Genomic DNA, 14,346 nt, shown 5'->3' with positions numbered 1-14,346 from the left:
TACGTGCACTGTTTGTATTTCAAGCACTAAGGAAACGTGTCTCTGCCCCCTGGCATCTCTCTGCTTCACGCACGACACCAGAATACATCCCACAAAGACACCTAAGAAAACAGATTCTACCAACCAAGCACAAAAAAGGACTAGCTGTTTGCTCAATTGTCTAGAAAGCGCTTCGAAGGCGCCTCGTTCGTCATAGAAACTCTACAGTGAGAATACTGCACTTACCTCCGCGCCTCCGTGCAGCGCCCAGTACCAGCACATGGCGAGCAGCAGGGGAATCCCCATCAGCATCCGGGTGGAGAGCCCCCAGGGTCGCCCTCCCTCCTCCATCCTCTGTGTACACCGTGCGGGTCGTGCCCCGGGCCCCATCCGCCCTGAGCCTGGCCAGGAGGAGGCAGACCTGGACGTGTGCACTGATCACTGGAGCAGTGTGCACTTATACTCCCTGCATTCACTGGATGTGTGCAGACCAGCTGTGGTACTGGTCTGTAGAGAGCGGGGGCGCCCCTGAGCCTGCCCAGGAGGGGGCAGTCCTGTTTACAGCTGATAGAGACCCAGGGTTCACGGAGCTGTGCACTTAGATCACTGCAGCAGTGTGCGTTTGTACTCCCTGCGCTCACTGGATGTGTGCAGACCAGCTGTGATACTGGTCTGTAGAGAGCGGGGGCGCGCCTGAGCCTGCCCAGGAGGAGGCAGTCCTGGACTTGTGCACCGCACCGATCACTGGAGCAGTGTGCTCCTATGCTCCCTGCACTCACTGGACGTATGCAGACCCGCTGTGGCACTGGTCTGTGGAGAGCGGGGGCGCCCCTGAGCCTGCCCAGGAGGGGGCAGTCCTGTTTACAGCTGATAGAGACCCAGGGTTCACGGAGCTGTGCACTTAGATCACTGCAGCAGTGTGCGTTTGTACTCCCTGCGCTCACTGGATGTGTGCAGACCAGCTGTGATACTGGTCTGTGGAGAGCGGGGGCGCCCCTGAGCCTGCCCAGGAGGCGGCAGTCCTGGACTTGTGCACCGCACCGATCACTGGAGCAGTGTGCTCCTATGCTCCCTGCACTCACTGGACGTATGCAGACCCGCTGTGGTACTGGTCTGTGGAGAGCGGGGGCGCCCCTGAGCCTGCCCAGGAGGAGACAGTCCTGGACTTGTGCACCGACCACTAGAGCAGTGCGCACTTGTACTCCCTGTTCTCACTGGGTGTGTGCAGACCCGCTGTGGTACTGGACTGTAGAGAGCGGGGGCGCCCCCTCAGCCTGGCCAGGAGGAGGCAGTCCTGGACTTGTGCACTGGAGCAGTGTGCACTGGATGTGTGCAGTCCAGCTGTGGGGCTTGCCTCTAGAGAGCTGGGCGCCTCCGTCCTGTGCACACCTGGATGGCTCGATGCAGAGCTCCCCGGGACATACACTAAAGTCACCGGCCACCGCAGGAACAAGTGCTGCAGAGGTAGGCGCGGGCAGGTGAAGCACCCACAGCAACAAAGAGTCTGTCCTACGGCCCAGAAGCAGGAACAGGGGCTGTGCCCCAAAAGCAGGGACTGCAGATGAGCCCCAGGAGCAGGGGCTGTGTTCTATGCCCAAGAGCAGGAACAGAACTGCGTTCTGGCAGCAGGAACAGGGGCTGTGTCCCCAAAAGCATGGACTGTGTTATGTGCCCAAGAGCAGTCACAGAACTGCGTTCTGAAAGCAGGAACAGCAGTCATGCGCCTAAGGAGCAGGACACTGGCTGTGCAGCGACTCGCAGGACTGGATTTGCTGTGTGGTGGATTTGTAGCGCATCGCAGGACTAGCTTTGCTTTGCTGGGGGATGGCTGTGCTGCGCCTCGCAGGATTGGCTTGATTTGCTGGGGGGTGGCTGTGCAGCGCCTCGCAGGACTGACTCCCCCGTGTCTCTCGTTGGTGAGAGCCTCGGCTCTGCTGTGAGCCCCGAACTCCCCGTGAGATTGGTTCCATCTGTGAGAGCAGCGCCCAGACTCGGGGGGCCTGGATAAGGCGAAGCCTCCTGCACAAGGCCGAGCTTGTGATCTCTCCTGAAGCCCATTCATTCCCTCTCTTCACACCGCCCTGAGATCACGACATTGCAAACAGAGGCAGCCGTGGGAAGTTCATCAGGAATCCCTCCCACCTCATCTGTGAACCGTTCCCCCAGCTGGGAGTGCCCTGCACACTTCGCAGTGCTTAATTTGTAAATAAAAACGTGCCGGTGTTCAAAGCCCTCCTCTTAAACATGCGGCTGCTGCAATTAAATGTGCTAACACGGAACACTGAGACACCGTAATTCTGAAGCCATCTCGGGCCTCTTCAATCACTTTACAGCCACTCCCTGCACCATCAGCTCACTCTTGCAACTTTCTACTTTCTCCCTTTGTGAAGCTTTTTCGTGTTTTTCTTCCTCCGTCTTTTGCAAATGTGTCTTTTGCTCGCTGTAAATGCTTGAGGCAGAACAATAAGCACCGGCCCTCAAAAATAAGTGCCGCTGCTCAGCACCGGAAACAATAAGCACAAATTAAGCACTGCCCTGCAGGCCCCGAGGAAGTACTGCTTCGCATTAACAGCCCCGCAGGAAAGTACCCTAAAATGCACCTTCATTCTGCTCCGTCTCTGTGAGGTTCTTTAGCGTTCACAGCGTCACACCTTAAAACAGATTTGGGCTCTTCCTAAGTTGTTATTGCCCTCTTGAAATAATGGCCGCTAGAACAGCCTCTTGGAAATCATTGCTGATTTGATGCCAGTGGCTACAGTTAAAAGGTATTTATATCAGTAAAAGGTCATTGGCAAAGAAGGAACTCATCTTCCACCTCTGAATCACATTTAAGCGTGTGACCTTTTAGTTTCTGGCAGTAGACAAAGCCATTCCTCGGTACACTTAAAGGGATGTTCATATCATCTGGGCGAAAGTGACATTTCTCAACATTCCTGAATACAGCAGTCGACAACTCCGTAACCTGGGCGGTGGTTTCATGTGCAGCTGTTTCAATAATCTTTGAACTTTTAAAATTAGAAGCAATAATTTAAAGGGACTCCGAGAAATGTGGGATTAGCCCCTGCTGTGGCAGTCAGTTCAACTGTGACAACATGGGTAGGGATAAAGAGATGGGTACGGGTGTGTGTTCAAAATAAAGCCTGGCCCTTATTAACAACTAGTTTTTGGAGATTCTCTGTGGCTGTGGAAGACGGATGTTCGGGATGAAAAACAAGAAAACATCTCCAGATCAGGATGAAAAACTGGAAGCACCTTTGGGATGAAGCAGGAGGCACCTTTGGGATGAAGCAGGAGGCACATACCTGGCCCTGGGCTTTGCTTAGTGCACACTGCAATTACTATCCACTGCTGAGCTTCTGCCAGTCCTTGGATGACCTTCAAACCTCCCAGGTTCGGGTCACGGGGTTCTGCAGTCAGGAGAGTGGTTGGGGATGTATCTCTCTTAGGTAACTTGTCATCCTTGATGAGCTGTTGATCTGTGAGATGGGAGGTCTGGACAAAATGCTGACATGTTCTTGGGCTGGACACTGGTCAGTGCCCTTCAGATGTGCAGGTGATGTGCAGCTATGGAAGCCAATGTTGTTTGCTGTCACAGCCAGTATGTTCAGAGGTGTCTAAATGTGTAGGATATTAGTGTGTGCTGTGCCTTGTTTACAGTGCTACTGTGAGCAGTGATGCCCACATCTGGTCTGCGTTGGGCTTGTGTGCAGTACTTTGTCTGATGTGTGGTGTTAGAAGCTGTGTGTTCTTGTGCACCTGGTCATACCCTTCTTAATGGCATATCTTTTTTTCGGTGCTGGACGTGTATGCAGTGCTGCCTAAGGTGCTTACAACAAACCTTCATGTTGCACCATCAAAAAAAAATCTGCTTTTATCAGGAATCGAAAGCGGACTAGATAACAGATCCGGCCCTTGTCTAGAGAAAGGCAGTATTAATGGACTCTTTAGTGTAACTCCTTTTCTTTTAAAACGCAATGAAGGCCTTACTTCACAAAAGCTGGAACTCATCTCCTTACCTCAAGCGATGGGAACAATGGTGCTTTTCCCAAACCTATCCAAACAGTGGATGCTATAAGCTTGAACTGCAGTACTGACACATCAGGATGGAATTCATCTTACATTGTCCTCCCCAGAGCTGCAGGTACCTCAGTGCATCAACATTATATTTTAGGCATGGCTATAATTGGGCAACTAACCCATTTCAAGTACATTGCCCTTGAGATTTGCATCAGGTGAGATCTGCTGTGTGGGCTCTTGATTCCCAGACTAACATGTGCCTCACATCCTAGTGGCAGAATCCACATATATCTGGAGTCGAGGACCCCACGACGACTGAATTCCTTCAGTTTGCATGTAATTCCCCATTCAGAGGAGTAACAATAAGAATCAAACCATAGAGTCTTAGGCAAACAATCAGTCGGTGCGCAATTTGAGCATTATGGTGGATTTTCATGACTTAGAAGCAGGCATTGCTCGGCCTACTTAAGTAGGCTGTGATGGTTTATCAGTAGTGTTCACAAGACTATCAACATTCTGGCACTTGATAAATACACCTTTCCTTCCAGCACAGGACAGACAGCTTCTCAACAGAGACATTTAGGCCTGTCTAACACAATTCATCACCAAATGTGCTTTCCAACCGAATGATGCGCACCGGAGTGGTCGATAGAGTGCTTGAGATAAAACCTGGGTCCTCAGGAAGCGCAGTACTTCATTATGGAAGAGGCGAATAAAGGCAGTGGAGAGGCCAGGCTAGTGCTGGGAGATTCAAACATTTATTGTTGTCCAACCAGTGTACGGTGTTGCAGATCATTCAAGCATGAGGCAAGACCTCAAAAGGGCCTCCATCACCACTCTTCATCCCCTTGCACGCCTCACTTGCTCATCTCACTCTACCTCTAGGCTGGCCAGCCTATGTATAGAGCTGAAGGAAGGATGTTGTGCCTGTGTCCTGTAATGTTGGAGAGAACAGTCACTCAACTGTAATTCTAGTTCTGCTGGCCGAGTGTGTATTCTGACTGCCCTTGGATACTTTTGTGGCCTTGGAACGGGGGGAGTTCTTGGCTCCTCACAGCCCTCAAACCCAAGGGCCAAAAAACCTCAACCTTCATTCTCAAGCAATACTTGCTTTGAGTCCAATGCTTATGAAGTGCTGTGCATGAAGATGTAAATATGCGCTGGCCTAGAGAGGAACACAATGTTTTAAGCATTTTGACCCAATGCTTTCTGCAGAGGGCTCAGACCTCTCAGTGGACTCAGCTACAGCACCAGTAAAGGCAGACTCAAAAACATTTACAAGAGTGACTAAAGATGTCAAAAGAAAGATGGGTGATGAATTTTGTGGAAAACAGCTAGTCTCAGGTTTAAATCCCATCCACTGGCAATACCTCCAACAAAAGTCATCATAGCACTACCAGGGGAGCCTTCACCAGGAGACCCATATCCCTTTTCAGAAGCAGGAATTGTTGAGCCTCTTCTTCCCAAAAAGGAAAGCTTACTTATTCAGTTTCCTTTCTAGTGCAAAAAAATGGACAAAGCATGAGCTCAGACACACCCTCAATCTCAACACTAAAAACATTCTGGATACAGAATGAGAAATTCAGGATGCTAGATCGGCTGTGGGTTTCATCAAGCAGCCTAATTGACTGCCAAAGCTCTTCAAGACCTATTTCCATGTACCCAGTTTGAGAACACATCAGATGTTACTGATACAGAACTCCACTACCTATACAAGGTGTTTCCATCAAGCATCAAGTCAGTACCAAGAACATCTTCACATACCAGCAACATGGCCTGACAAGATCTACTACTACAAATTTTCTTGAGTTCAGGGCTGTGCATTTGGCTCACAAAGCTTTCCAGCCTTCTTTTCCGACCAACTCTTCACTTATTCTGCTGGACAATGTACGAATTGAACAAGCAATGCCAAAAGTGATCCACAAATACTGTCTTAGGAAGTGCAATTATTAAATTAGCTGTTAGTCAGGAACCTGCAGAACACCTCTTAGGTGTTCAGAATGTACCACCAGGTTCACTCGCCAGGAACAAAAAATCACAAGTGGGTTCTAAACAATCCCATACTACACTACGTCTTCGGAGTCTGGGTCCGCCCTCAGTAGAACCTCTTTGCAGGTATAGACCACAAACAAAAAGTGCCCACACTTTGCTCCAGGTGCTAAAGAGGCATGCCTTTTTGATTAATACGTCAGGGACATTTCTCTACACCTTTCCACCCATACTACAAGCTGTCGTTAAGAGGACAATCCTAATTCTAATACCACTGGAGTGGCCCCATCACCAATCTTTCACTGACCTACGCTGCCTGTCGAAACTCACAGAAGAGAAAAGCTGGTTCTCCTTTAGAATTTCGGGGGCCAGGTTATACAAACAAACCTATCATTTTTAAAGATGGTTGCTGGTCTAGTGAACTCATTCAGTATGGATATTTACATCTTCCTCTGGACTGCAAGGACATTATGAAGGAAACCAATCAACTTCCACTTGAGCTTATTTTAAATTTGGAGTGTATAGAAGTACAATGACCCCTCCCCCCGAATGTCAAGAAGATATGTTACTTTAATATTCGCCCGGGTCATGGTGCAATTCTCCTCCATAAACGTATACTGCATAGCCCTTACTTCTTATAGAAAATACCGTTCACAAACCTGATTTCAGAGCCTTATAGAAAATACCTTTTATAAACCTTTTTTTCAGAGCTTTAGTCAAAGACTTTCTAGAAAGTAAATATATACATATATATATTCACTAGCACAAAAAAAACAAAGGTTACTAGGACCTTATAGTTACGCTCACATTTTCAAAACCATAGAAATTCACCTGTTATAGTTAGAGCTATCTCAAGTAACTATAACTGGTGCCATGAGGTAACTAGAACTCGTGCCGCGCCATGCACGGGTTTTTCATCAATTTTTTTTTTACTGTAAATATTACATTGGTATTATCAATGATGTTCTAATGAGTGCCGTAATTTGTGGGGTAATTAGCAGTGCATAGCGAGGGCACAAGTTATAGTTACTTGAGATATCTCTAATTAGAAGAGGTGAATTTCTATAGTTTTGTACCTTTAAAAGGTGAGCGTAACTTTAAGGTCCCTGTAATCTTTTTTTTTTTTAAGTGAATTTCTATTGTTTTTTCATTTCTATACGTTAATCCAACCACCGCCGTGCACAGCCTTTGGCCATGCATGGAGGCAGTTGGCTCCAGGGCCTGCGTCCATCACCTATAACCACCCAGCCCCGCGATGCAGCGGCCAACCCCAATAGCCACCCAACCTCGTGATGCGCACAACCTTTAGCCATGCACAGCGGGGGTTGGCTGCAGGGCCGGGCCTGTGGCATGCCCCGCAGCCAAGCCCCCATAATCACCCAAATCCGCACACCCCCTAATCACCCAACCTCACGCTTCACACATCCTTTTTCCGTGCGTGGCAGGAATTGGCCACAGCCTGTCTCTCTGGGTGTGAGAATAGGTGTGAAAGAGTGTATCTGGTGTACCTAGAGCCATTATATATGAATATTTCAACAATATCCAGTCTCCACCCACAGCCTTCTACTAGGAAAGAGTGTGTGGGATAATGCTAGCCTCCTTGTCTTCAATAAAATTGCAATTTTTTTATTCAGTAAACATTTAAGAATCATCATTTTATGGCAAGACAGGAGGCTAGCATTATGCATGCTTAAAGTCCTTTAAAACAGAACTTGAAACATGATCTACTGCCTTAAAATAAAATCTCCTAAATGTGTCTGCTGAAGCGCAATCTGCAGCCTTCATGATATCCTCCAGTTGACCCCCGTCATAAAACCTTGCTCGCCATCGCACCTCCGAATGAATGAGCTGTAAATTTAGACACATCTATTCCTGCTTTTCATAACAGCTTTAACCCACCCCACAGTTGTTGCGTTTGTAACTGGTTTAAATGGCTTCACATAGATATCAACGACTGATCCACTCCATCAGATCTGATTCCAACATTCTTGTCTAATATTCCTTTAAACATCTCACCGCACACACTTTTAGGAAATCAAACATTGGATAAAATATTGAACCAGACATAGTCTTTGTCCTCTTACAGATTAAAAAAAACCACTCCATCTGGCTGAAACAATCTACGTGACACTTCCAAAGCACAAACGTCTGAAACTCTCCTGAAATAAATAAGACATAATAAAGTAGCCAACTTCCAAGTTAACTCTCTTACCTCCAAATACTTATTACTTGGCCAATGCAAAAACAATTGAAAAATAAAATCCACATTCCACAAAGTTGGATATTTCACATTAGGCGCTCTCCTTAACCAAATCCCCTTCATTACTCAGCATACTAGAGGACTCCTTCCCACTGACAGCCCATGCTGTAACGAATGACCAGCTGCTACAGCAAATCTATAGCATTTAATAGTGCCATAAGACATCCCTTTCTCAAATAAGCTTGCCAGAAAATTCACTACCTCTACTTCATCTGCCTCCATGTGATCTAAATTCCTTGTCATGCACAGACATAACCAGACATTCCATGCTCCTTCATAGCTTTTCTTTGTTCCTGGGGGCCAATGACTCATTGAGCAATCCCGAAGCTCCATTCGAAAGACCTTTGAATTTTCCTGAACATCTGAAATTCTCCACACTAGAAGGCAGGGAGAGAACCTACTTCCACCAAAGGATATTCCATGTTCTCTACACCGAACAAAAGCCCCTTGCAAGACATTATCAAATATGGCTGTTCTACTGCCATTTTCATCACTGATGGAAAACAAGCCTGCGTTTTCTAAAATGGAGTTTCCAAAACGAACTGACACCTCTGTCTCCTGACCTGAACCAAGACTTTCTGAATCATAGAGAATGGGGGAAAAGAATACACCTTTATTATCTGTCAACCCAGTAAGAATGCATCTAATCTGATCTGAAATAACTCGTCAGTTGATGAGTCAATCTGGATGCAAACAAGTCTACCTCCAATAGACCCATGAGCAACTGAATCTCTTGAAAGATATCCACCGTTATCTTCCAATCGCTATGATCTATCACATTTCGAGAATTCCAGTCTGCTACCACATTCTGAACTTCTAGCAAATATTTTGCCCTCCAATCTATTTTGTGTTCCAATCGAATTTCCCACATTTCTTTTGTTAATTCCAACAATCTCTTGGACCTGCTTCCTCACAATCTGTTTATGTATGTTACCAAAACGAAATTGCCTGTTTTTTAACAAGACTGAACTCCCTTTTACATTTCTTCTGAAACTTTAAATTTCAAATAACCCTGCTTGCATCTCCAAACAGTTTATATGCTCTTCTTTCTCCACTGGGGTCCGTGCTCCACCGATCTCCTGGCCCAAACATGATACATCCCAAATTAAATGGCTCACATTGTCTCTAGTACAAAATCTGGCTTTCTCTCAAAGATAGCTCAACCATTCCAGGCCTCCAAATTTTCCTTCCACCATTTCAACTACTCTCTGGCATCCTTGCTCAGCAATACCACAGTGCCACACCAAAGACCTTTCACCAAACCAAAAGTCTTCTACCATTGAAGAGCCCTGTAATGTAAAGGCAGCAGAAACACCGCCTGAACTGACGAGGGCAAAAGGCCAATGACTTGAGCCAACTCTCTCAAACTCACTTCCTCCTCCTTTGACAACAAGCTTGCTTGTCTGATTTGTTTCACTTTCTTCTCTAGTAAGCACAATTGGCTCAATACCGTATCCATCACAAAGCCTAGGAATTCCAAATTCTGAGTTGGAAACAACACAGACTTGTCCCGATTTATCACAAATTCCAGCTTCTATAATACACCTACCAACCCCAGCTGTTCCTTCAATTCATCTGCATTTTGATTCATGATTAAAATATCATTCAGATACACAGTCATTTGTATACTTCTTTCCCTGAAAAAAAAACGACAGCTGGTCTTAGTACCTTTGTGAACCACAGAGGAGCTGCTGACAATCCGAATAGAAAGCTTTGGAACGGATACAACTGACCTTTCCATCTGAATTGTAGATAACCCTGGCTCTATGTTGCTATCAGAATCGTGAAATAAGCATCCTCTAGATCCAATTTCACCCTCTAATCCAAAATCTGCAGTAAATGGCTTAATAAATGAATCCCTTCCATTTTGAAATGACACTAAGAAATGTACTGGTTTTAATTTCTTAAATTTATCGCAGGTCTTCATCCTTTTCCTTTCTTCTCCACAAGAAACAACGTACTTAAAACTTTTTTTCCTCCTCTCCAACTCTTAGAATTGCATTCTTTTCTAACATCTGAGACCTTCCTCTTACACTTCCTCTTGCACAGCTCGATCTACATCTTCCCGAAATACCAACTCATTTGGCTCTCATTTGAAAGGGTTCTGCATCAAAATCTATCTGATCGCCTTCTATTGCCTTCAAAATCCAAGTATCCCCTGTTATTGTTTCCCATTGTTCCTTGAAGTACCTGAACCTCCCTCCTACACTTGGGATAGAATCAGAAATAGTCTTCATACTCACCCTCGATTTGTCTGGGGTCGGAACTTTGTGCCCTTCCTGTGTTGCCACAAGATCTCCCTTTGCTTTTCTGAGGGTAAAATTGGGAACCTCCTTGAGTCCCTCTGAAATTTCCATATCCCCGATACAATATTTTGGTAAAGGACTCTGAAATTTGCTCAGCTGGAAGGGTGCTCTCTCCTATCAGCCCTTCCATAAAAACTACCACCTGTATTTACACATAGTTAACTGCACTTTGCTTAGACTTGTGAATGTTTTAACATAACTGGTCAATGACCTGACCATTCCTTCACCTAATAACAACCCTTTCGTATCATCGGTTACCTTCTTCTATGCCAAATCACCCAAATTTAGATTAATGTGCATGAGCACTGTCTTGCGCTTTTCTGCCAGTAATCCAGTGATCACATTACCTAGAAAACATAGCACGCTGGCACCATCCTCTTACTAACCCCAGGGCTAAATCTAAGCCCTTCAAAAAGGCTTCCTCAACATAGTCAAATATTTTTGCCACTGGACCTATTATGTCCAACACCTAATCCTGGCATTGCCTAAGAGACTTCTAACCCTTCTTAGGGTCCTTTCCTATCTTGAACATATATGTTATAAGCTCTGGATCTAAATTTGGTGTCATAGTCATCTATCACAGGACAAAATCATTCTGCTCGCATAATATTCCTTTGTTCCTTCTCCAAATCCTTACATAACCTGTTCTTGATATATTGAGCAACATAAACTAAAGACCACCAGTCCTTACCTCTGGGATGCCTAATTTCTTTAGGATCAAATAACTTCTCCCAAAGGGATCTACGACTACTGTTGTACACATAGACCCATCTTATTATTTAAATCACATTCCTCATCCAAATCATCTTTATGCTTTATCTAGAATATACTCATCAAGTTCCTTATTAGATTAATTCTCTAACACCCTCAAATCCTCCCTGCGGTTTCAGCTACTCGGTGTTAAACTGCCCTCGCCTCATGCCGCTTCGGACCCCTTCTGTCCTTGAGCCGCGTTGGACTTCTTTATCATTGACAGACTCTTATGCATGTTTTCTTTTCTTGAAACATTTCCCACTATGACCTCTATTTTGATCCTCATCACCTGTTACAGAAAACCGTTCCTCTTCATCTATTTTTTAATATCCCTTTTCTTACCTAGAGCTTGTCTTACAGACTCTAACTACAGACTGCATCTCTTCACTCACAATCTTTCTCATCTCCTCCTGTATGATCCCTTCCACTGCAGTCTCTGACATAATTGTGTAATAAAGTAGGTGTTAACTATATAAAAATGTAGTCTATTACTAAAATGCTGGTAGTTTTCAAAATAATAATAATCTGCTCATTGTTAATTTGAAAGATATCTCCTGCTTTGCACAGTGAAAATAAAAACTGTAATCCGTGAGGAAAAACAACTGTCATGGACAATGAGCGCTTTGTTGCCAAGACAACTCTTCACCTGCCAAATTCATTGTAAGGAAATGCCTCCTTGGCATGGTTACCCCCTGACTTTTTGCCTTTGCTGATGCTATGTTTTGAATTGAAAGTGTGCTGAGGCCTGCTAACCAGGCCCCAGCACCAGTGTTCTTTCCCTAACCTGTACTTTTGTATCCACAATTGGCAGACCCTGGCATCCAGATAAGTCCCTTGTAACTGGTACTTCTAGTACCAAGGGCCCTGATGCCAACGAAGGTCTCTAAGGGCTGCAGCATGTCTTATGCCACCCTGGAGACCCCTCACTCAGCACAGACACACTGCTTGCCAGCTTGTGTGTGCTGGTGAGAACAAAACGAGTAAGTCGACATGGCACTCCCCTCAGGGTGCCATGCCAGCCTCTCACTGCCTATGCAGGTATAGATAAGTCACCCCTCTAGTAGGCCTTACAGCCCTAAGGCAGGGTGCACTATACCATAGGTGAGGGCAACAGTGCATGAGCACTGTGCCCCTACAGTGTCTAAGCAATACCTTACACATTGTAAGTGCAGGGTAGCCATAAGAGTATATGGTCTGGGAGTCTGTTTTACACGAACTCCACAGCACCATAATGGCTACACTGAAATCTGGGAAGTTTGGTATCAAACTTCTCAGCACAATAAATGCACACTGATGCCAGTGTACATTTTATTGTAAAATACACCCCAGAGGGCACCTTAGAGGTGCCCCCTGAAACCTTAACCGACTATCTGTGTAGGCTGACTGGTTCCAGCAGCCTGCCACAACCGAGACATGTTGCTGGCCCCATGGGGAGAGTGCCTTTGTCACTCTGAGGCCAGTAACAAAGCCTGCACTGGGTGGAGATGCTAACACCTCCCCCAGGCAGGAGCTGTCACACCTGGCGGTGAGCCTCAAAGGCTCACCCCTTTGTGCCAGCACCGCAGGACACTCCAGCTAGTGGAGTTGCCCTCCCCCTCCGGCCACGGCCCCCACTTTTGGCGGCAAGGCCGGAGAAAATAATGAGAATAACAAGGAGGAGTCACTGGCCAGTCAGGACAGCCCCTAAGGTGTCCTGAGCGGAGGTGACTCTAACTTTTAGAAATCCTCCATCTTGCAGATGGAGGATTCCCCAATAGGATTAGGGATGTGACCCCCTCCCCTTGGGAGGAGGCACAAAGAGGGTGTACCCACCCTCAGGACTAGTAGCCATTGGCTACTAACCCCCCAGACCTAAACACGCCCTTAAATTTAGTATTTAAGGGCTCCCCAGAACCTAGGAACTGAGATTCCTGCAACCTAAGAAGAAGAGGACTGCTAAGCTGAAAAACCCTGCAGAGAAGACGAAGACACCAACTGCTTTGGCCCCAGCTCTACCGGCCTGTCTCCCCACTTCTAAAGACACTGCTCCAGCGACGCTTTCCCCAGGGACCAGCGACCTCTGAATCCTCAGAGGACTGCCCTGCTCTAGAAGGACCAAGAAACTCCAGAGGACAGCGGCCCTGTTCACCCAAGACTGCAACTTTGTTTCAAAGGAGCAACTTTAAAACAACTGCGTTTCCCGCCGGAAGCGTGAGACTTGCTACCCTGCACCCGACGCCCCCGGCTCGACCTGTGGAGAAACAACACTTCAGGGAGGACTCCCCGGCAACTGCGAGACCGTGAGCCCCCACACAGACTCCTGCAGAGGGAATCCCGAGGCTCCACCTGACCGCGACTCCCAGATCCCAACGCCTGGTAAAGACTGCACCCGCAGCCCCCAGGACCTGAAAGATCGGAACTCCAGTGCAGGAGTGACCCCCAGGAGGCCCTCTCCCTTGCCCAGGTGGTGGCTACCCAGAGGAGCCCCCCCTCCCTTGCCTGCATCGCTGAAGAGACCCCTTGGTCTCCCATTGATTTACATTGGAAACCCGACGTGTTTGCACACTGCACCCGGCCGCCCCCGTGCTGCTGAGGGTGTACTTTCTGTGCTAACTTGTGTCCCCCCCGGTGCCCTACAAAACCCCCCTGGTCTGCCCTCCGAAGACGCAGGTACTTACCTGCTGGCAGACTGGAACCGGGGCACCCCCTTCTCCATTGAAGCCTGTGTGTTTTGGGCACCACTTTGAACTCTGCACCTGACTGGCCCTGAGCTGCTGGTGTGGTAACTTTGGGGTTGCTCTGAACCCCCAACGATGGGCTACCTTGGACCCAAACTTGAACCCCATAGGTGGTTTACTTACCTACAAAAACTAACAAATACTTACCTCCCCCAGGAACTGTTGAAAATTGCACTGCCTAGTTTTAAAATAGCTATATGTGATTTATTTGAAAAGTATATATGCTATTGTGATTATTCAAAGTTCCTAAAGTACTTACCTGCAATACCTTTCATTCAAAGTATTACATGTAAAATTTGACCCTGTGGTTCTTAAAATAAACTAA

The 14,346-nt window shown here is 46.7% G+C and overlaps 1 protein-coding gene across 1 annotated transcript in view; it reads right to left on the bottom strand.

The window, feature by feature from the left end:
- The window catches only part of LOC138265322 (matrix metalloproteinase-23-like), a 99,365-nt gene extending 98,736 nt beyond the window's left edge, over positions 1–629 (bottom strand). The window contains exon 1 of the mRNA XM_069212944.1: positions 226–629. Within this exon, the coding sequence (XP_069069045.1) occupies positions 226–369 (144 nt within the window). The 5' untranslated portion in view covers positions 370–629. The remainder of the gene's footprint in view (positions 1–225) is intronic.
- Between the last annotated feature and the right edge of the window lie 13,717 nt (positions 630–14,346).

The sequence above is a fragment of the Pleurodeles waltl genome, chromosome 11, assembly GCF_031143425.1.
Source record: "Pleurodeles waltl isolate 20211129_DDA chromosome 11, aPleWal1.hap1.20221129, whole genome shotgun sequence".
NCBI lineage: Eukaryota > Metazoa > Chordata > Amphibia > Caudata > Salamandridae > Pleurodeles > Pleurodeles waltl.
Note: the sequence above shows the minus strand (reverse complement) of the source record. Positions and strands in the feature narration are given on the sequence as shown.